This window comes from Mesocricetus auratus, unplaced genomic scaffold, assembly GCF_017639785.1.
Source record: "Mesocricetus auratus isolate SY011 unplaced genomic scaffold, BCM_Maur_2.0 Super-Scaffold_100023, whole genome shotgun sequence".
NCBI classification, from domain to species: Eukaryota; Metazoa; Chordata; class Mammalia; order Rodentia; family Cricetidae; genus Mesocricetus; species Mesocricetus auratus.
The window spans coordinates 259194-283328 of record NW_024429204.1 but is presented as its reverse complement, the minus strand read 5'-3'; the positions used below and the strand labels follow the sequence as shown (position 1 = coordinate 283328).

The 24135-nt window shown below is 44.7% G+C and overlaps 1 protein-coding gene across 1 annotated transcript in view; it reads right to left on the bottom strand.

The window, feature by feature from the left end:
- Window positions 1–19456: 19456 nt before the first annotated feature.
- The window catches only part of Ptdss1 (phosphatidylserine synthase 1), a 46807-nt gene continuing 42128 nt past the window's right edge, over window positions 19457–24135 (bottom strand). Inside the window, exons 11-13 of the mRNA XM_040730616.1 lie at window positions 23277–23345; window positions 22053–22122; window positions 19457–20509 (exon numbers count right to left, since the gene is read on the bottom strand). Coding sequence (XP_040586550.1) covers window positions 20400–20509; window positions 22053–22122; window positions 23277–23345 — 249 coding nt within the window. The 3' untranslated portion in view covers window positions 19457–20399. The remainder of the gene's footprint in view (window positions 20510–22052; window positions 22123–23276; window positions 23346–24135) is intronic.

Below are 24135 nucleotides of genomic sequence, written 5' to 3'. Positions count from 1 at the left end.
AAACGAAACAAAACACTGGTCACAATGTATGTCCACACATAAGCTATTAAAATCTTAGACATGCAAACACAGCCCAGGAATTTCCTTCCCCACCATTACTCTTGCTAAGACAGCATAGGATTCAAGTCTTTAGGCTCTGGAGACAAGACTGCTCTGGTCCAGCAAGAGTCAGCTCTCCCAGTGTTTAGTTATGTGGCCTTGTAAATGTTACTAACCCACGTGTCTTGGTTTCCTGATCTATAAAATGGGGAGAGAGGTATAGTGATACCAACACGAAAGCTTCAGGAGGCCCTGGGCTTTGCAAGCTCTTAGAATCCAACTGGGTTCACAGTGTGCAGTATGCACTCATAACTCTTCCTCCTCCCAGGTGCCCTGGGCATGAGTAGGCAGCCTTCGGAAAGCAGCAGGGCATCTGGCTACTGACTGTTGCCAACAGAATGAGATCAGGGTTAATCAGAGGAACAGACTGACCTGATTCCCAGCACTCCAGCAAAGTGACCCAGCTGACACCTTGGAGAAGACAGTGCCAGGAAGAGGAGCTCTTGGCACAGGCTCTTCTCCATAAGGCAGGACTGAGAGGTCTTCAAGTGTCTTGTTCCCCCTGTCAGAGGAGGACAACATCTGGGAGAAAGCATATCGCCAGCTATGAGATTATAATATCTCTAGCCTTGCGGGTCATAGCCTGGAATCATCTCTTTATTAACTAATAATAAAGAGGTTCCTGTAAAGGGAATCTGGGTATGATATTATGACTCATTAAGCTGCCCAGTTAAAACTGGGAGGGTGTTTTACTCTTTTGGTCCCATTTTTACACTTCTAAAGCAAGGAATACAGCCCAACTTTTGGGGGATGGTTTGGATTCACCTATTTATGTTTACCCATCACTCAGAAAAGCTCAAACCAAGCACTACACTCCAAGAGCATGCCCTTCCCTTTCCTGGGCAGCCGAATCAAAATTAGTCTTGGAACAGAGAATGCAAGGAAGGGCTGAGGCACCAGCCAAGCAAAGAATCAACTTGTTAGGAGCCTCTATGGAGGTGTTGAAATTAAGCAAGTTAAAAGCATATTAGTTTAAATGAGGCTTTTCATAAACAAGGGGAGATGTTTAGGTAGGAAGTAAATGTAATCATTTTGTAAAAAGGCATAATTTGATAATTAATGTGGAAATTGTCAGAATAATCTTGAGCGAGCCCCAGGAAATGAAGAGCTCTGTCTTGATTAAGGAACACTCAGGAGAAAAAGATATTGGAATGTAGGCAATTCACCAGCAAAGTCCTAATAGCAAGTCTTATTAGACGTGTGTGTGTGTCAGGACAGGGTCTTTTGTCACAGCTGTGTTTTGTCCTGATTCACAAAGCCTAGAAACACAGAATAGGGAACAATACAAGTGTGTGTGTGTGTGTGTGTGTGTGTGTGTGTGTGTGTGTGTAGCAAAAACAAGTTTCTTTCTGCTGCTTAGAAACCCCACCTCTACCAGACTCACACAGGAAAGCAGGAAAACACAAGCTTACTAGACAGATACCCAATGCCCTACACCTTGCCCATCTAGGGCTCTGCTACTCCAGGCCCACAAAAGACACTTTGGGTAACTTCCTATGAAGTTCAGTCTCCAGTGAGACAGAAAAGCATCCTAGGGAAGAGCTTGACAAAGGTGCCCACAGCACAGTAGTTAAGACTAAGCTCTAGATCTAGAATGCATGGGTCCACCTCTCCACTTGGCTGCTGTGTTCTTGACCTCCAGTAGGCTTCTTGAGCTTGAGTGTGCTAGCATCTCTCTCAAAGGGCCCTTTTGAAGATGAAGAGTCATTCTGTGTAAAGGACTCTCAGCAGTGCCTGACGCCTGAGGTGTGCTCTGTAAGTGTCAGCTGTTAATACGAGCTTCACTGTCTAACACTGCAGCTACTGGCTGCAGGTGACGGACAGCACTAGAAATGGCAGATAAGCACTATGAGACGCATAGAGATCCCAGACTTTGTACAAAAAGAAACATAAAATTTCTCATTGGTAATTTTTTCCACAAATGTCTGTGAGTTCGGGAGGCCAGCCTGGTCTACAGAGCGAATGCCAGGATAGGCTCCAAAGCTACACAGAGAAACCCTGTCTGTAAAAATCAAAAACCAAAACCAAACAAACAAACATAAAAAATTTATTGTCAAGATTAATTTCCCTCACTCTGAATTTTTTATTGTGGTTTTAAGAAAGCACATAGTACAAGATTCATCATGTTAGCTATGATTAAGTGTTGTAGTTCAATAATGTTGCATTGCTGTGGAGAATCCAGAAGTTCATCTTTCAAATCCAAAACTCCATGCTCATTAAACAGTAACTTTTCATTTGCCTTCCCCCCCAATCCTAGCAGCCACCACCCCACTTTCTGTTTCTACAAGCTTGACTGCTTATACAAACACCTCAGAGAACTAGAACTACAGTATTTGTGCTTTTGCTACTGGCTTCTTTTACTTAGCACAATGTCCTCAGAAGTCATCTGTGCTATAGCATGGGACAGAGCTTACTTTCCTTTTTAAATAAATTCTATTCCTTTTTGAAAATTGTTTTAAAATGGTATAAAACTTAAATTTAAATTTTTGTCCCATAGTACATTTCTATTGGATGGCAATAGCCTAAATCATTGGCTATCAACCCCAGCGATCCCAACCCTCCCTTACGAGAACTAATTTTTAGCTACTTCTTTGCTCTCCTAAAGTGAATTTCACAAATCATATCACTTATCTACACTTACAAACTTTTACAAAGATAATAACCTTACTATAACATGAAAGATAAAGGAAAGGACTCTGTAAGAGAAAATGCATTTCAAGTCATGTTTAAACATAACTACTTGAAGTTCGTATAGTCAGATGCTTGAATGGATACAGGCAAGCAACACTACCTCAGAGACTAGCAATAGTATTTCTATCAGAGATGAGATTTCCTAAGATGTAACACTTCAATACACTCCAATAAAACAAAGTAGAATTTTCTATTTATATGCTCATATTATTATGAAAATTATTGTAAATACAAATGGAATACAAATATAAAAAGTCTATAGAAATTGTAATTAGGTACCAGGCTCAGAGACTTCTAAATAGTTTCTTGAAACTAAATAAATGCCCTATTGGAATGATAAGAAATAAGTGGATCCAACAGTAATACTTCATTGTGAAATCGCCATATGGATAGTAGCATATCATGTATTCCTGGGTACCTTCATATCCATTGGAGGTCACAACAGTTCTGTCATTGGTGCTTAAGATTGAGCACCCCTCTCTTTTCCAGAACTCTCGCTTTGATGCAGCATAACCTCCTCAGAACCAACAAATCTGTATCTGAAAGGCACAGTCTGGTTATTCCCAAGAGTCAGTGTTCGGTGGGCTGCTCCATTTTCTTGACTAATAGTCCCATCCATCTATAGGTCCCACCTTGGACTGTAACAATTCAACATGAGGACAGACCTCTGGTCTAGCCTGAGCCAAAAGCCTGAACTACAGGTGCTCCCCCAGAATCTTTAACACAACATACTCAGCATCTTCCCCTTCAAACCTGTGTCCTTCCTTGACATGTAGGGATCATTGCCATCAATGTTTTCTCAGAACCAGAATGTCCTTCCCCTCTCCCACCACCTTTACCTCTGATGCTTTTATGTGGCATAGTCCTCAGAGACATCTCAGTGTTGCTCCTGACTCCAACTGTCATCAGCATCAACATTCAGCCTCCACACTCAGATCTGACCTTCTTTGTTCATCTTCCCAAAGTAAACACCCCAACTCCTTGCTTCTCCTTTGGCTGGAAGATTTGCTGCCCAAAAGAATGCCCTTGGCTTGGCCAGTAATGGCTATCATATATTAACCTAAGCCTGTCTTGGGTTTCTCTCATTCTTAATTGACTGCCCATGGGTAAGTGAGTCAGCCTTGAGATACCCCCTTCCTCATCTATAAAATGGTTATCACTGTGTTTGCTCCGTAGAGTTGTTATAGGAAACAAGTACACATTTTTTTTGTAATGTTCCTATAGGGGAAACAAAAAAAAATGGGTCCTTAGGCCATATTTCCCCTTAGCATTCTGTTTTCTTTCTTATATTCTGAGCCACATATTAGCATATTATCACATGTCATGTCATCTTTGTCAGACAGATATCCCTGAATAGAATAAAAAGTGAACTGAAATCCTGTTATAAATGTGTTGATATGAAGAAATGTGTATCTACTATAGAATATAAGGAGATCATTTCGGGTGTATTGTAGGACTCCCAAGTGGCTTAAGGAATAATAGTTGATGGTCATAGTGCAGTCCTGGCAACTGATTGACACAGTTTGGGTTTGGCTTAGGAGAGCACAATTATAAAATCATCAAAAATTTTGGATACCACCATCCTTGGTCCTGCATGCCCTCCACACTCTCTTCTGCATGGAAATACCAAACAAAAATGTTAATCTCATATATTTGAAAGCGTGTCCAGTTGATGGCATCCCAAGTCCCTATGTCTGACAATGTCCAGGCTGCAGTAACCAGGTCCTCAAGTCAACCTGCTCAGGGAAGTCTCCCATGTTCTGACAGACCTTGACCACCCTTCCCTTCATGGAAGTCTGAAATACTGACTGACTGACAACACATCCTGGTTGCTTTGTCTCTCAGTAAAATTGCTAATCTCTCAAGAGAAAGAGCAGCATCTTCCAACTCTTCCTATCCCTGAAGCTCCAGTACACAGCTCCACTCAGACATGAGTCAAGGAAAGAAATGCCAGCAAATGAAATGAGAAATTCAGGGCTGAGAAGGACAGAAGTTAGGCCAGCTCTAAGGATTCATGACATTTTTTCCCACCAAAGAACTCTTTTTTTCCCAGAATAGACAGGCTAAGGTCTTAGGAGGAAGCAACTTTCTTGAGGTAGATTTGGCCACAGGCTCTCAAAAGTCAAAATAGTTACCCATGTCTTCCACCTAAAAGCTGAATACCACCCTAGAGCTCCAGAAGAAGATGGACTTTATTCACCTAATGATGTCTACCATTATCCAGAGGAAAATGTTTTTGTATGAAAATCCAAGTATCCATTAAGAACTCCTCTTTAAAAAATAAATAAAAAGAGAAATCCCTCAAAGGAAAAAGAGCACATTCCCAAAATTGTTTCTTCCAAATATAGATCAGACTTGAAACAAAGTTTGACCCTTCTGGAGTTCAAGTTCATTTATTCTTTGCCTATACAGCTTCAACAGCTACTTTATTTCCAAGAACAAAGGTTCATTAAAAGAAAAAAAAGTCTTTAAAGTCTCCTTGGACATCAAATAATTCTACAGAGGAAGTGCTTTGATGAGGTAAGTGTAAATGAGTAAGAAACATAAGGATTAGATTTTTCATATAGTACACATAGATTGGTGAAATGAGGGGGAAAATCTTGGGAAATGTGGTTTGCATTTGGATTCTGCCTACTTTACAAACAGTGATTAAGTTGAAGAACGAGGGTTTTCCTTGCATCTTATTTCTCACTGTCAACCTCAGGGACTCTCAGTCTTTCCCTATGGAGGATAATGCCAGTCACCCCAGTAGGACTGTTGCATCCATAATACCCACATTATCTAGGTTTAAAAACCAAATTGGGATTTGTAGCAGATCCTTTTCCTAGCAGACTGGTTTGAAAGCGGTGTTCACAAACAGCTGTCTGGAGGAATTACAGAGTTACACAACTAGTCAAATGCAGAGACTAAGTGACTGAGTGACTGTGGGGAGCCCAACCCAACTACATCTACAAGGCATTCACTAAACCTGAGGCTCAGAGAAAATCATGGAAGACAGGGCAGAAAGATTATAGGGTTAGAGAACCAGGATTCCTATTGACAAATAGTATATTCTAGACATGGTAGGGAAGCTGCATCCTTGGAATTTGAACAATATGGTGGCCTAAACAAGATCTGCGCAATGACAAAACCAGTTGACATGTAGACATGAATGGGAAAAATCTCACAAGATCCTGTCCATAGTTGAAGAGCTACAGACAATCAATGGGTATTGAGAGAAGAAGAATCAATTTTATATAGGGACAGGCTCCCTGATAGGTCATTCAGTGCCAAGTAGCCAAATAGTAAGCCCCAAACAGATGTACATAAAAACAACACTAAATGGTCTCAGTAGGTTTTGTGTGTGTGTGTGAGTGTGCGCATGCGTGTATGCAAGTGTATGTGTGTGTGTGTAACAATAATAATGAAAGAAATCATTAATTTGAAAAGGAATGGGGAGCATGGAGGAAGCTGGAGTGGAAAAAGAGAGGGATAGAAACTATGTAAATACAATACTCATGTGTAGGATTCTTAAAACAAATTCAAATTAAAAAATAATATTCTTCCTGCACTGCCACCAGAAGCATGGTGTTATCCAGGCCTGAGCTGCTGCTAAGGGCCATGTCTGAGTCCATGGCCCTATAGCAGTCAGGGTCTGTGTGGATGTCTGTGGCTCCTGTTACCATCGAAGGCCATGCGGATGCCCAGGGCCTGGGCTGTCACTTGGATCTATGTTATTTTCAAGGGCCGTGCTGTTGCTGGGCCATGCCAATCTGAGTGGCCTACACTGCCATGCAGGACCATGGTGACATCGGCCTGAGCTCCTGCCAAGGACCATGTTTGGGTCCATGGTGTTACTACAGCCAGGGTGTGTGTTGATGTCCATCACCCATGTTGCCACCAAAGACCACATGGAGCCTGGCGTTGGTGGCTCACGCCTTTAATCCCAACACACGGGAGACAGAGGCAGATGGATCTTTGTGAGTTCGAGGACAGCCTGGTCTACAGAGCAAGTTCCAGGACAACCTCCAAAGCAATACAGAGATATCCTGTCTCGAAAAACAAACAAACAAAAAGACCACATGGATGCCTGGTGACTGGGCCACCACCTGTGACTATGCCATTGCTGAAACCATGCCCATTTGAGTGGCCTGTGCTGCCACCTGGGACCTTGGTGTTGTCCAGGCCTGAGCTGCTGCTGAGGACCATGTCTTGGGTCTGTGTTGATGTTCCTGGCTCCTGTTATCACTGAAGGCTGTGAAGATGCCCCAGGTCTAGTCCACTACCTGAGGCCATGTTGATGCTTAAGGGCCATGCTGCTGTTTGAACCATACTGATCTGGGTGGTCTTCATCGTCACCAGGACTATTGTAACATACGGGCCCAAGCTTCTGGGCCCATGGTCCTGCTGCCGCAGGGGGTCTGTGTTGATGTCCATTGCCTATGTTACCACAGATGCCCATGCAAACCATGCGTATTGAAATCCAAGGGCAGTGCTGAGGCAGCCCAGCCCTCCATTGGCCCTAGGAGAGCTGGTCTTGCCCCTCACTGGAGAACTGGCTTGGACCCTCATGGGAGAACTGGCCCCACTCTTCATCACAGGTGTGGGGGAGGTGGTTCTGCACCTTGCCAGGGCGTGGGTGGTCCCAGCACCCCAGACTGGCCAACTCAGCTACCACCCAGGCACACATCTAGGGCTTTGAGTTGAAGCCTCCTAACATCTACCCCTTTTATGACCTACTAGAGTGGGTAAAGGGACCAGTCTTTTGGAACCATAGCCACAGCGCCTTCATGACTTGGGACAACAGCAGTATATCCAAGAGGCATTTCAATGGAAGTCCAATATTGATGGTGTACCAGAAACTAGGGGCCTTGATCCAGATCAACAACTCATTACATGATGAACATTTGCAAGTAAAACTGTTTGGACAAAACGCTGTTCTGTGTGACACCCCACAGCTCCCAACACCACTAGATGAATGAAGAGTTGATAAAGAGGTGGAAAGGACAGGGAAAGGTGCTTTTTTGTTTGCTTTTGTTTTGCTTTTTTAATTAACATTTTTTATTTTTTTATTTGTTTGTTTTGATAATTTTCTTTTAGGGGCATTCTAGAAGAGTGAAGGGATATGGGGGGACTGGGAGGTGAATTGGGGTGCATGATGGGAAATTCCCAAAAAATCATTTTAAAAAATGATGTTTAAAAAGATACATTCTGCCGGGCGTTGGTGGCGCATGCCTTTAATCCCAGCACTCGGGAGGCAGAGGCAGGTGGATCTCTGTGAGTTTGAGGCCAGCCTGGTCTACAAAGCGAGTTCCCGGACAGCCTCCAAAACAATACAGAGAAACCCTGACTCGAAAAAACAATAACAACAACAAAAAGATACATTCTAACAATGGAGAAAAAAATAAGATTCCGTAAATGAAAACAAAACTCCCATCTGCTGGCTAAATGTGATTCACAAACCATAAGTAACTCTGAGTCCTGGTGCTGCTGAGCTAAAAACATCACCCTCCAGTAACCAGAGCGTGGGGCTGGTATTCCCATTTCAGGAGGCCTCCTCCCCCCACATGGCGGATGATTCTACCAGTTGCAGCCTTGGTATGACATTGTGCATACAACACAGTTGGACCAGACTGAGGATGTTTTCTTTGAGTCAGCGCATGCTTTCAGACAATTTAGATAGGAGACTAAGTGGGATTAGCTCTGCTAAAGCAACTGACACAGAATTCAGCACAAGAAAGGTGCTCATCAAATGTTGTTGTGTCTGAATATAGACTTTCCTTGCATCTGAGGATCAGAACCAGCTCGTCCTGTGCAGCCCTGCTAAGTAGGGTAGGCTTTTGGGCTGGGACAGCCCTACTTTCCTGAACCCAGACATTCTCCATGTGGAGCAAACAGGTCTCTGTCCAGAAATGATGGAGCTCAGGGGGACGAAAAGCAAGCCATAGGGTTGCCGTGTTTGTCCTTCAGCACAAAGAGCTAGCAGAGACAAAACAAACCAAAGCCACAGAAAGCATTAGATATAAAACCCGGAAAGAAAACTAACAGAAAACAGGAGGGGGCGGGTTCCAGTCATTGGGTTTTGAAGCCACATCCATGGCTTCCTAGGTATGCACAGGTTCTACACAGCAGGGAAACCAATGGGAGAACAGGAAACACAACCTGTGGCTTAGAAAAAAAACACAGCCAAAGTCATAAGCCATTCATCCAACAGAAAATCCAAGACCCAATAATGTGGGCCGTACCATTGCACGGGTTAGCATCCCGGACTGAATGAGGAGGAAGTGAATGTGGACAAGCTTCCATTTCTCCGATTCCTGACAGAAGGTACAATACGACCAGCCGCTGTGCTTTTTCTTGCTGGGGCGTGCTATACCTTCAAGCACTGTACCAAAATAATCCCTCTTCCTTAACATCGCTCCTTATCAGGGATTTGGTCACAGCAAGGACAAAGTGACTAACAGCGTCATGCCTCCATCCGTGTACACTTCTTGCATACTACCTTTGATGTTTGGAACTCCAGATGACAGAAGCCCTGAGAGAACAGGTCTGGGTCCTGGGAGGCGTAAGAAATGTGGAGGCTGAGGAAGAGAGGAAGAAGTCTGACTGAGAAGACAGTGGCCCCCAATTCATAAGCCACAGCAGGCTTTTGGCAGCTGTCGGTGAACACCACACATAGGGCAGGAACCCGAGTAGTTCTTCTGATGGGTGGGAACCCTGGTTCGGGTATAGCCAGCTCTGGCCCAGTGTTTTAACTGTTTTGAGCCTTGGTGTCTTGACCTAGGAAGTGTTGGAGTCCCCCCCCCCAACTTTTCCATCGGCTCTTCTTTCTTCTGTTCCTTCAACTAGTCCGCAGCAGCAGTGCTTGGCACCACCCAGGTTAGCCCCTCCTCCTTGAACCATTTGGAATTGGAGACTGCACCACAGGCAGAGCATCTGGAAGCAACTTTCTTTGGGTGGGAAAGGGAGTGAAAATGTGTGATTCTGTTTCATTTCCTCAGCCTTCTTTTAATATAGCCTAACCCTCTGGTTCCTATCAGCATAAGGAACTGGGGGGTGATTACAGGGTAGTAATCTTGCGGAATGGAGGGTTGGCCTCTCCCTGAGGCCAGATGAGTGATCTCTCCTTGGCTCCTTGGCTCCCCAGAGTCAGAGTAGTATAGACACTCTCTCATAAACGGATGTTGCATGTGAGAGTGGTTTTCTCTGGGAAACACATTTAAAAAAAAAACAAACACATTTTTATTCACAAGAAAACATTTAACGCAGTGGCCCATTATTGCTTATCTGGTAAACTTGTGGTAAATGGATGGAAGAAAGAAGAACATTTGTGTTCCAAGGCAAAAAATAGTTCCTTAAGCTAAACTGTTCCCAGCAGGAGAGTTAGCAAGATGAAAGATAATTAGTTCAGTTTGGGTAGAACCACCGGTGGAAGTGCCTTTTCTTGTGAGCTCTGTACTCATTAAAGCAATGAGCAGCCTTGCAAGATAGAGAACATCTTCCTTAGATACAGAACAGATGCAGCCCCTGCCACCCCAGATTCTGTAGCTTAGCTAAGTTCCGGAACCCCTACCATGGTCTCCATCTGAAGACCAGAGTGGTTACTGGTCCCACCAGGATGGAAGAGACTTCCATGGGAGCAGGAATATTTCTATAAACTGTCAGGTCTGATGACGGGTCCTGGCCCCCAAGGGGAAGGAAAAATAAAATTGGGAGATGGGAGACTGCAGCAGCAGAACCTCTCAGTTCTACTTTGTGGACCTGGCAGGAGACTTGTTAGCCTCACCCCCTACCAGCTAGAATCCCAGAAGGAAAGTGATGGATCTACAGGCAGACCAATGGGGAAGAAAGGGACTAAGGGTTACACTTTTTTCTTTTGGAAGCAGCCCTCATAGGACTTTCTTGGATTGAATAAGTCCCAATGGCGATGAGTAGATACCAAGACCCCAAAGGAAGGTTCCTCACAAAGAAAGAGGGTGCCTGGACAGCAGATTTGGCTCCTTAAGCAACAAGGGCTGAGTCTGGTCCTGGAGGAAGAAAAGACCTTTTATCCCATGCCTCCTGCTCTGCCAGCAAGAATGGGAACACCTCAGAGTGAGTCTGAATTGATGAGACTAGAGAGTTTGCTGGCCCTGGGGAGCAGATAATCAGAATATTCAGAAAATTTGGCTAGAAGACCCAGAGGGTAAGGGACTACTACATTTCTTGTGGACAGTGGCATCTTGGGATTTGCACAATTTATGGGGGCAAAATACAAGATGTAGCTTGTTTGGATTCTTAAGCAGGTGAAGTGAGTTATTCTGGTTCTATGAAGTTAATGAAACCAATGCTTTTGAGTCCCTTCCTTTGGCAAGCAGGCTTTTCCAAGACTCCCAGGGGTAGCCTAACAATGAGGCCACATGGCATTACTTTTTGTGAAACATTATGATCAAGAACTTTTTGTATTTTTTTTTCATAGAAAAGACCTCAAGGTTGTAAACCCCGAGTGTCCTACAAAGCCTGAATATCCAGTTATGGGGGAAGAGTATGCTCCTGGAACATTCCCCTAGTCCAAGTCCTAAGAACTGACCAGTAGTGTGCAGTTATCGCCAAAGGATGGTATTATGGTATTTTCTTTTCTTTTGGTTGTTGTTGTTTTTTTTTTTTTTAAAGATAGGGTCTTATCATGTAGGCATGGCTGTCTTGGAACTTGCAGAGATCTGCCTCAGCCTCTTGGATGCTGGAATTAAAGGCATGTGCGCTCACACCCAGCTTAATGTATTTTCTAATTAGCACTAAGTAAAAAGAAAGGTTATCGACTTCCATGGTTGACTGAACTCTAGCAGGAAAACGAAATGCGCAAAATACAGGACACAGTGAAATGTGGCAGCTGAGGAAGTTAAGTAAGCAGAGCAGGTGCAGGCCAGATGTGCATAGGCAGAGGACCAAGGACTTCTGCAGAATCAAGGAAATCGAGATCAGCCTCTATTACTTACTAAACAATGTAAGAAAGGAAGGTTTATTTTGGTTCCTACTTTGAACATATACGTTGAACATCAACCACAATAGCAGGGGTGTGAGACAGTTTGGTCACAATGTGTCCAAGGAGGGAAAGCAGAGAGAGAAAGATGAGGGTTGGATGGTGCTCAAACTGTTTCCATTTTCAACCCTAAGTCAGAGGACCCATGGAAGTCACTTCATAGCTCCTGCCTGGTACATGGTTAGCCTAAGTATTAGCTTTAAATTTTTATGGTTGTAGTACTGGGACTTGAACCTAGGCTTCAAGCTAGTTAGCTACCACTGAGCTATACTGGCAGCTCAATAGTTAGTTTCACTTTTATTCATGCACTGCAATCTCATGTAACCCAGGCTAGCCTCAAACTTACTATGTAGCCAAGGATGACCTTGAACTTCTGCTTATCCTTTCAAGTGTTGAGATTGTGGGCATACATCACACTAGTTTATGTGGTGCAGAGGTATTGAACCTAGGCTTCCAGCATGCTAGGACAGCTTTCTACCAATCAGGCCACATCCCTTACCCAAGTGTTAGTTTTTAATACTATTGTTGCAAAAAGCTGCAATTGCTAATCACTTTAAGCAACTCAACAGTAAATTCTGCCTACTTATTAATGCAACAAAATTTTCTTGGGAAGTGGAAATATTCCCTTTCTTTTTCAATCTGAACAGCTAGCTGGACACTCAAAATTTTTCTTCACTTGGAAACTTTTATTTAAAAAAATACCAATTCAAGGGTTGAAATAGGTGAAGTGGGGGAAACCGAGGCAGTGAATGCTGTAGGTTTTTGTTTCCATTCTTGGGCTTACTCTGTAACATTTATTTTGGGTGTCAAGATTCCAATCAGTTTTGTAGCAGAGTACCAGATGTTATGCTTACATGGTTGAGCAAAACCTAAACGGGAATTCTGCTAACCACAGCATCGTTGTGTGAAAAAGTTGACTTATATTGCAACGAACTTCAAAGCAGAGCTTCTCTGTGTACCTGAAAGTGGGAGCCAGGGGGCAACATCAAGTGTCTTCCTCCATCTCTTTCCACCTTTAGTTTTTGAGACAGGCTCTCTCACTGATCCTGGTGCTTACCAATTCAGTCAGACTGCCTTGTGAGTGAGCGTGTCTCCATGCCTGCAGTGATGGGGTTAAGTAAATCCATCACCACACTTGACTTTTATAAACCTAAGTCTTTATGCTTTTTACTGCAGCATGCTACTAACTGAGCTTTCTACTTAGCCACAGACCTTTGATTATGTCACTTACCTGTTTTTTAAAGTTATTTTTTAAACTTTGTGTATGACTGTTTTTCCTGTATGCATGTCTGCACACTATGTGCACTCCCAGTAGCCACAGCAGTTAAAGGCACCTGATCTCTTGAAGATGGAGTTACAGCTGGTTGTGAGCCACCATATATGGGTTCTGGGTGAACACAGGTCCTCAGTAAGAGTGGCCAGTACTCTTACTCCATGCCTCTCTGTCATTTCCCATTACAAGTTTAACTTACAAATCTGAGGCTGACATAGACATTCCCTGTTATTACCACCGTTAGACACTTCATGTTGAAATTTTAGATGCACACAGATGTAAATTTCTAAGTCGGGCGTTGGTGACGCACACCTTTAATCCCAGCACTTGGAAGACAGAGGCAGGTGGATCTCTGTGAGTTCGAGGCCAGCCTGGTCTACAGAGTGAGTGCCAGGACAGGCTCCTAAGCAATACAGAGAAACACTGTCTCCACCCACCCCCCCAAAAAACAAAAAAAAAATGACTTGATCAGAACAAATATAAATTTCTAGCAGACAGTACTCAATAGGGAATCCCCAGCTACGCTGATCTGAGTGGCCAACACATTCACACACACTCTGGCATTTTTGGGAAACCACAATGGTTCTTCTACCTTACACTCCAGCTGAGACTAATATTCTATGAATCAAACATGGCTCAAAGAAAATGACAGGAAGGCAAAAGGGGGTCTGTGAATGAATGGGTGTTTGTAGGGGAATTCTGTGAGTGGATATGTGGTTTTAAGCACACACACACACACACACACACACACACACCACGGCTCTGCTGTCAGCATAGTCACTCACCACACCAAGAAAAACAGACTCATGTTGACTTTAATAGGTGCTCTGGCAGAGATGGGCTGTTATGACAGTGGCCTGGGAAGTTTGAGCTCTGAGTGTTGTTTCAGCTTTCAGCCACCGCATTGAACTGGGAGGAGACCGGGTTGAGTGGGAAAACTCTCGGCACCAGTAAAGCCAACACCACCCCAGCTTCTGTGGTCTGATGATCCTAATATGTGAGGCAACAAGTGGCTCCCTCCCTTCCTGGCTGGTCATGGGCCGCTACTGCCGGGCTTGTGGAGCCGAAGCCCGAGCTGGCTGACCTACCATGTTTCAGGACAACTTTGTGGCTGTTTTATCTGCTTACAGTAGCAGTAGGATCCCTGGACAGAATCTCCACTAACAAAAGAGTAAAGAGGAAAACAAAACTATTCTAGCCAAACCTCCTGGGAGGTGAAATTTGGAAGGTAGGGGTGTGGGCTCTCTCTCTCTCTCTCTCTCTCTCTCTCTCTCTCTCTCTCTCTCTCTCTCTCTGTGTGTGTGTGTGTGTGTGTGTGTGTGTGTGTGTGTGTGTGTGTGTTTTCAATGGGGTGGGGAAGGTGACATCAGACAACTAATCCTACAAGGGTTAGACTGTTACTGCCACCTACTGGCCCATCCCTATTAGTGTGGAATGGTGTAGTATTTAGTGAGTCACCCAAGACATGCTATTTTTCATTTTGGAAAAACACTGTATCTCAGCAGAACTTTGCACTGTTATCTGTTCTTCCTAGAGATATGGTGGGCCCCTTAGAAATTAAAGTCATATGCATTCCTTATTTGAAAAAAAAAACCACCCACTCCAGCCATCCTGTTATTGCTGACCATAGGAATTTGTTATGTATAATTTACATTCTTTCCCATACTTGCTGTTTTTTCAGATGGGAAGGGCAGAGCTTTAGAGTGTAAATCACATTCCTGCAGGCAGAGGGAGCTAATAGCAGGAACAAATTGCCCTTGAGGTTGACAGCACACATCAACCCTCCAGAAAAAGAACTCCAGTGGAGAGGCAGAGCTCTTTGTCTAGGGATGTATCTTAGCCCACTTCAGGTCATAGGCACAAAGGGATAGAAAAGCTGTGGATAGACCCTAATTGCCAGTACCAGTAATTTTTCTAGCCGTCAGCACAGGGAGAGTGCATTGGCAGTTTGGTCGTTACAAATGAAGGCAACCCCAGAGTCCCAGAGATCTGAATCTCTTCGAAAGGAGGAAGGGTACATAGAGTGATTCTCGAAAGATCTGACTGCCCACCAGCCATCTGCAAACTGATGACGCTGGTTAAGAGGCTATGGGTAGAGACACGGAGGCTGTCAGATGATGGGGAAACAGGACAGGAACATAAGCATTATGTCCAGACATCTCGAAGAAAAGCCTTGGGGTCCTGGATTGACCTGACAGCTCCTTTGTGGTTCAGTACCTGAGGGCAAGGGCTCAACTGCTCCATGCCATCTCATCCTAGAAATCAACCAGATACCACTGAACTGACAGGACTCACAGAACACACACCTGAGGATCTAGGACAACCTTTCCTCTGGAATTGGGCTATTACTCTGGCATTTGGCACGCAAGGGAAGCAAGCCCTGTGCTCTAGAGGCTGCTGGGAAGATAGGGATTCTGAGAGCTACATCCAGAGCATCCAGAGTTATTTCAAAGGCACCTTTGTCTTGAAGAGCTGTTTTCCTGTGGTGCCAAAACTTACCCTTTTGCAGTTGGATCTAGGCATTCTCCACTTTAAGAGAAGGTGAAGGCAAACAAGAGAGCTTAAGTCTTCCCCAGTTGTGCCTGTCTAGAAAGAACCTCAGCAACCTGTAGTATAGAGCAATCTGACTGGTGAGAGCAAATGCAAGTAGCCTTTGTTATATAGTCAAGGGTACAGTACACATTTCTAGTAAGGGGGCATTCTGTTATCCTGCATGCGATTTGGTCCTGTAGTTAAGGGTATTGTATGTGTCTTACATACAGCGATGTAATTTTTTTGGTTCTTTTGTATGAGATTTTAAGGGCCATTTCTTTTAAAGACCAACAAACCTCATTTCTTGTGGGTTGTGAAGCTAGAGAGTCCTTCATTTAGCATCCAGAAAATGGAAGGGGCTCTCTGCTCTGGGACAGGAGCGTCTGACTACTAGAAGAGGGTGTGGGCATCTGAGAGAAAACCTTCCTGCTGTCCCAGGATGGTGCTGGAGCCCCCAATATGCAGACCCTTATAGTTTCAATGGCATAATAGCATTCCAGTACCAAAGAAAATGCAGTAATTAACACATGGTTATACTACAACATGTAAGCATGAGTCCAGACAGCTAAAGAGATGCCCAAGCTGGTTGACTCAACTGGGCAGCAAAGCCCTCTAGCAAATTCTATTTTCTCAGTGATTCTCCTGTCCTTATTAGGCTCTGGGGGGAGGGATGTGCTAATACCCTCTTCTCCCACTTAAGAGGGCAGTCAGGCTGGGGTCCTGGAAGTCTTTGCTAGGACTGTGGGCAGGAAGCTGTCCTGACGCTCACTTCTCTAGCTAGTAAGGTACACTGAACATAAAGACCAGCTTTCAACGTGAATACTGAGATACCGGATCACAAAAAGTCGTAAGCTAAGCTGAGCCACAAGAAGCCTTGATGGGACCTGGACTAAGCAAACCTTTGAACAGCGTGGGAGTGTGGCAAAATATGTCACCTCAGAGGTCAGGAAGCTTTCATAAATTTCTACCCAACAAGCCAGGTGAGGTCGTACATGCCTGTAATCAGAGCACTCTGGAGGCAGAGATAGGAAGACTTCTGTGAACTCAACACCGGCTTAGCTACATAGAAAACCCTTGGGTTGTTTTTCTTTCTTTCTTTCTTTTTTTCTTCAATCCATTGCAAGAAAAGAATAGCAGGGTAGACAAAGTCACAGGTGAAATTTTTAAAGTGGACCAAAGGCATTTTTAGTGGACATCAGAGACAAGGAAGATCTTTTACAATTCAGCATGCCTGCAAACTAAACAATTCAAGTCCAGCCATTTTCCTCTTCTTTTGTAGGCAACAATAATAGTTCCTTTAAGTTATTTGCGAAGAGAAAAGGGGCCATCTGGGTGGGAGAGGCAAAAAAGAGTAATGAGAAATATGATCAAAGTACATTGTATACATATGAAAATGACATAAAGAAACCCATTATTTTATACAATCAATATATGCTAACAAATTGCTTTAAGTTTGCAGAAGAGCAAAATTTAAAAATCCATATTCATTTATTGTATCAAATTCCAAAGTCTGACTGAAAAAAAAAACTACTATAACCTTTACTGTGACCATCTCCCCACAAGGTTTAGAATATTTAAAAATCTAGTAATTATGGATGAGCAGTAAGATTGTGGCCATCACTGTCAGCCATTCAAATACCGGCTGCAGAGAACCAAATCTCAAATATAACCATGGGAACATGCACACACATGAAGAAGAGGTGTTCCACTGGGTGGTGTGTAGGAGGAAGCAGTGTGCCGCCATTAGCCATGTGACTTACTAGAGGCACACACAGATGAGGTAATAAAAGAGCAGTTTACCATACCGCTAACCACACCCACTTTAGGCATGACTAAAGACGTATACGGACGTAGGCGGTGAACTACGTCACTAGCCAGGCCCACTTTTGGGCATGGCTAGGGGCATTACGGGGGAAGGTATAAAAGACTGAACAACGGAAGTCTTGGTCTCTTTTTCCGGCTTTCGGCTTCCAGTTCGGCAGCAGGAAAACTACTCGGCTCATCTGGGTTACTTGTTTGGGCTCTTGTGAGTAATTTCTACAATAAATAGTTTTATTTTCAGTAAGTGTGCCGTTTATCGTTGCAGCATCAGTGGTGGGATGCAGAAGCCAGAGGTCTTTTTCCATCGCAGAAGTAGGAAATACAAAGGCACAATATTCCGCCTGTGGGATTTCCGGATGTTTAAGCCACACTCACCTTGTAAACACTGTGGTACGCCCACCATCCTATGACAGTCAGTGGGCACAGCCAGTGGAATCTGCTCCCAAAGGTCCCACTTCTTATTTCCCATCCAGTAGTAAGCCTTTCCCTTCTCTGTGCAACCTCCCTATGAGTCACTCTGTGAGGGCCTCGAAATGCACCACGTACCCCAAACATTCTAGAAACCCAATTCCAAAATGTAGGCCTTAACAAAGCAGGTACCATTTCTCGGGGTGCTCTGAGGCAAGTGACTTCTGAGTGGGGGCCAAGAAGGTTGGGACTGACATAACCCATTTTATTTCTCCCGGGGGTGAGAACTTGATTTCCAACTTTACCACAGAGGCAGTTCCAGTGAAGACTGGCATTTACCAGGTGCTAGGTGTCACAAAAATGCTCCACGGGGCAGTGAAACATCTGGTCATGGGTGGGAGAGCAGCTGGTCAAGGCTTCTTTTTTATGAATGGTGAAAGGGACAGGAGGGAAGGAAGAGAGACCTCTGAGGACCAAGGATGACAAATGATTTGTAGGCCAGGACCAGTGGTATGGTGCAGAGGGTAACAGTAACACAGCCATGGAAAGTGTTGGTGTGGTCACTACAGCAGCTAAGAGCACTTACTCAGAGGGAAAAACAGAAAGTTCTGAACTCAACGTGCTTTCCTAGATGTTTCCTACAGAGCCAGAGAGGGAACATTGCTTCATGTGTATTTTGGTTCTTGTGTCACACCACAGCAATGTCAAGTTCACCATCAACTCCCCAGGCACTTAACTGTCTGTTTGTGGAAAAACGGGCGTGTGCCCCTTCGGAGGGGGCTGAGCCACCCACTAGATGAGACCCAGCTCTCCTGGGAAAATGAACTTGGAAACCATCAATGACATGCCATAGAACCTATAAGAGGGATACAAATTTGGGGGCTCATCAAAACTGCACAGAAACCAAACAAACTCACCTTACCTGCAAAGCGATGTTTTAAAGTCATAACTATGTTCATAAACGCTTGTTTGATGGAAATGTGGGGAGAAGGTCAAAGCTGGTTAGCAAAGCTCTGGTCTACCACACCAGAGGCCCTGGGTTCAGTTCCAGAACTGCAGGAAAAAAGGGATGGGGAATGGCAGGTAGTCCATGCAGCATGCACGCACGTTCGTGGGACACAGGAAGCTGAGGACTGTGGCCTGCCCTGGACTCCCAATGCTGTTTGGCTGAAGAAGCAAGTCTGTGGGTGGTTCTAACTCAAGGGTTCACCCAGAGCAGTGACGGTGACCCTGACTATTCATGGTTCACTTAACCCCTCATCTGGGGATTCTTTCTGAAAGAAGGAAAACATAACATCTGCAGTTCAAAACTTTCCTTTAAGAGGGCGAAGACACAGAAATCATTGCGCGCACGGCGAAGTAAGGGAAAGGGCTAGCAAGTTTGTATCTGTACGGGCCACTTGTTTGAGAAAGAAAAATCCAACTTGGTAAGCATGACCACGGTGACAGACAATGGCTACACTTCCATAAGCCCTTTAAAAATGCTGTTTCTTTTTTCTCTTCGGCACATAGAACACACACGCACATGCATTATCCTAAAGTCAGCTGTAAAATACAAGGTTGCTTATAAACAGTTGAAAGACCAAAAAGATATGAAGAAAAAAAAAAAAAAGAGTCATTCTAACAGACAGGCATTTGAGGAGTTTTTCGTGTGAACTGATTTATTTAAAACAAAGATCCAGGGTGGGAAAAATGTTCTAGGAGAGCATGGCACAGATGAGATTTAATTAATACTCACTAGCACCTCACATGAGACAGAAAGACAAAGTAGGCAACATACCATAGAAGGGAAACCAAGCACACGGGAAGGCACCTGGCAGGAGAGGAGCCTCAGTGCCCCAGATCCTCTAGCAGGGTCACTTGGGTGCGTTCAGTTGGGACAAACAGCGTTTGGAATGGAATAAAACAGGTTCCCATCTGAAGCTCGGGCTCCATTGCAAACAGCCTTCCAACTTAGGCTGCTGGTCATCTGTCATGTGGCTAGGGGCCGAGTATGCTCTGCAGGGACACGAAAGCTCCCCCCCCCATTGTGTCTCTAGAGGGAACCCCAATTTCAGCAGTGGGTTCTGGAAGTTTCTAAGCATTCTAACCTGGAAACACCAAGTAGAAGATGGAAAAGCAAACTGAACTTAAAACAATCAGTCGAATGGAAAGGCAGATTCATAAAAATAAAACCCAGTGAGCAGTTCATTAACCGGTTGGTTAAGTCGACATCTGAACGAAGATATTCATACAGCGTCCACAAGACACATGAGCACAGAGCCATTGCTGGCCACCAGGAGCAAACGGCTATCCTGTCCTTCCAGCACAATGTATAGCTACCAGCAACCACAGGCCACGTGCTGAAGTTAGGAGACACCTCCTGTTGTCAAAGGACCCCAAGTCATGCTCAGCCTAATGTGTGTTCAGGACTATGGGAGACAAGACTTACACTCTCAAATCATGATCCCCAAAGTCCCCTCTGTTCCTCCTGTATGCTCTGTACATTTTGATCTCCACATAGGAAGGTCCGTATGTGTTCTGTTGCCCTCTCAGGTCTAGGCACTCTCTGGAACATCTGAGATTAATGAGGCCCCTTCATTTCTTTCCAACTCCGTTGGTGACTTTGGACTTGGAATGCCGGTTCCTTCTTCTGGAAGAATGGCTCTCGCTGTTGCTTGAATGCTTGGGTGGGCTGTCTTCAGAACCTACCCAAAGGAAGTCAACACACCATCACCAGGGGCTTCCGGGCTTTGCGGCTGGCTGGCTCCCGGGATCTGTGGTTCTCCCTTCTAGCCTGTCCTCTAGAAGCCAGCTCTTACCCGAGACTTGGTCTCCCTCTAGTGGCCTCATCAATAAATTAAGGCCATGTGAGCCTAACAGCGTCTCACGTGTATAAGGCAACAGCCCCCTAAGACCTGGGTCCTGAGGAATTTTTCTTCTGGTAGTATGTAAAATAGACTGGACACAGCAAGTCATGAAGACCAGAAGTGCGAGTACAAATGAAAGCCCAAACAACAGACAATTAAAAGTCCAGCAACATCAGTATCCATCGTAAGCTTACAACAACAGTAGAGTCCCCAAGTTGTACCCACTGAACTGTTAAACGGACTTTGTAAGCTCTCAGCTGGAAAGATTCTTGACTTCATAAAACTAAAACTTTAGCAGAGAGATCAACATCTTTACAAGACAGTTACTTGCTGCTCATAAGTGACAGCCTGAGGTGACATTTTAACACTGGGCTGACTCCTCCAACAGAGCCTGTGTCCAGTCCCTACACCAGCGGCTAAGCCTAACCCCCTCCTCCCAGCCCCAGAGTTCTGGTTCAGTTCCCTAAGAATATTTCCAAAGACAGACATTTACTCCCACTGCCCAAAAGCCCACACCAGCATCTTATCTTCATTCTAAGTATCATTTGTCACAGTCCAAAATTTTCTGATTTTTCTTTTTTCTTTTTTTTTTTTTTTAACTATTCTTCATAAGCAGTATCTCTTCCACCCATGAATTCTTTCTACTGGAGAACCAGGAGTGCCCAGGGCTGGTATGGAACTGGATGGAACCAGATAAGGTCAGTCTGGTGAGCCCCTTGACCCACACATGTCAACAATCTACAGGGTGGTAAGGAACTGAGCAGAGTTCCAGAACCAACGCCCCATGGTCATCTCTACGCATGGTTTGTAAAGAAACTCACACAAGCCTTTGATCCTTCCCAAATCAAGCTCAGGCTCTCAGACTCAGTTTGCTCTCCTCCACCACGCTTTTTGGTTTTCACAAGTACTGAAAACTACTGGCAGATGGAAGCCTCTTCACTGCCAGTGTTTCATAAATTTAAATTTGTCAGATAGCCCAGTCACCCTAGATCATTACAAAATGCTTCCCAGGGAAAGGCTCACACGGCTCTGCCTCCAGAATGAAATCCATCGAATCCTGCAGCCTCTTCTGAAAGGCCTTCCCTCGAGCGCACACGGATCTCTAAGCATTTTCACTTACTGTGAAAGCCAAGAGGGAGAGTGCTCCCATCATGGGGCTTGAGGAAAGCAGAACTCAGTCTGGAGTCTAGGCTCACAAAGCAGACTTCTGGCTAGAGTCTGCGGAAACTGTGTGTTTCTTAGCAAGTGACATGTGGAATGTGATGAGTAGGCTTAAGACACTTCAGTGTCTTCACTGATGCTCAGACCCAAATCTCCACAGTAGGTCTGAGGGTACAGAGGACTCCATAAAGCTCTAAACAATGAGCAAGACAGTTGTTACCTTTTGAGGCTTTCCCATGATGCCAGGAGATCTCTGGACTGTATGTGCCATCTTCACACTCCGAATAGGTCTAGAGGGAGACACAGGTTTAGTGGGTAAACTTTAGGTCATCCCAAGAGGAATCCCAAGAGGATGAAAAAAAAAGTGAGTTCAGGCTGAGTGTGACAAAGGTTCACCTTGTATTTCTCTGCTAGAAAGCCTACAACCTTCTGCCAGACCACACAGAATCAACCTTCTAGAAAGCATTAGCTCTGAGGTTGGGATATAGCATGGGCAAGGCCTTGGGTTTGATCGTGATATCACAGACATCCAAGCTCAAAGTTATGAATAAAGGATGACGGCATTATCTTTATTTAAACAAAGACAGAGATGGAGAGATAGCTCAGTCGGTAAAGTATTTTCCATGGAAGCCTGAGACCTAACTTCAATCTCCAGAACGCAAATAGAGAAGCCTGGCAAGGTGGCTCATGCTTATTATAACCAGTGAGAGGGATTGCAAAAACAGAACGGAGCCGTGGACAGGTACACAAAGAGGAATGGTATCCGAAGCTAGCCTCTGGCCTCCACATAAAAGCTATCCCCGCCGGGCGTTGGTGGCGCACGCCTTTAATCCCAGCACTTGGGAGGCAGAGGCAGGCGGACCTCTGTGAGTTCGAGGCCAGCCTGGTCTACAAAGTGAGTTCCAGGACAGCCTCCAAAGCCACAGAGAAACCCTGTCTCGAAAAACCAAAAAAAAAAAAAAAAAAAAAAAAAAAAGCTATCCCCACCCATATCCTCTTACACGCACGCACGCATGCACGCACACATATTCCCAGGACCACACTAATGCTAAAACCCACTCAGACCATCCTCCAACTGAAAGACACAGGCAGCACAGGTGGGGAGCCTGGACTGGAACACATAAAAAGGTCTGAAAAGGCAAAAGAGACAGAATACAAAACAACCTTGAGAATGGGTTCAGGGGTTTCCAATGTCTACATTTGTTTTAGCTAATTTTTAAATGTTTTTATTCAAATAACTAAGATTTTAAACCCCTTGCAAAAGTGGGTTAAAAATACTGACCAAGCCAGCTACAAACAAGCACAGCTGCGTAACAGGAGCACATTCTGACAAATGTATAGCAGGACTGACATTGCTCCCTAAGGTTGCTAATGCCATTTCTTTCCCTCTTCATGTTTGGGTAACCCTGCTGGGTCTTTCAAATGAAACCCAGTCTTCTCCTACCTTTTCCCGGTGACCGTAGTGCTCTGCATACCAAACCATGCCGTACAGACACAGGAACGTGGTGAAGGCCTGGAAGACAGAAAGACACAAAGCCGCTTTATAGCTAACAGTGTGCACATACTTCACTTCCCAGAACTTGGGTTTCTGGGAGAATCCAGACGATAGCTCAGTGCCTTTTGCCGTATGTCTTCAGGGATGTGGCCAGAATGTGCAGTCAAGAGATGAGCAGGAACGGGTTTGGCAGACTGGGGTTGGGCAGGCAATATATATTCCGTTTGTAAGAAGGGCTGTGGTGAGACCAGACATACGGCTCTATCAGGCATCCATCTCTAAAGAGTGAAGAGACTCGGCTTAAGAAAGAGAACTTCTGGCCAGGGCGTTGGTGGCGCATGCCTTTAATCCCAGCACTCGGGAGGCAGAGGCAGGTGGACCTCTGTGAGTTCGAGGCCAGCCTGGTCTACAGATCGAGTGCCAGGACAGCCTCCAAAACAATACAGAGAAACCCTGTCTCCAAACAAACAAACAAACAAAAAACCAAAAAAAAAAAAAAAAAAGAGAGAACTTCTGGATAGAAAAGTCACATTCAGCCTTGTCACACAATGCCTGGGAAGGCATCCCTATGAACAGAGCAAGAAGGGCAATGCTGTGCTTACTGCCCTGGCTTTTTGGTGCCAGCTGCCCCACCCTGACCCTTGTTGCTGTTGCTTCTGTAGACAGGAACACAAAGAGACTGAAAATACTTTGCAATGACCCAAGAGAGATGAGTGGCTACGCAGAAGCCAGGCATCTCTGCCTCAGCCTTGACCGTTCACTGAGTCAGCACCGCACCTTAAATGAAACTCCAGCGTAAGACAAAAGT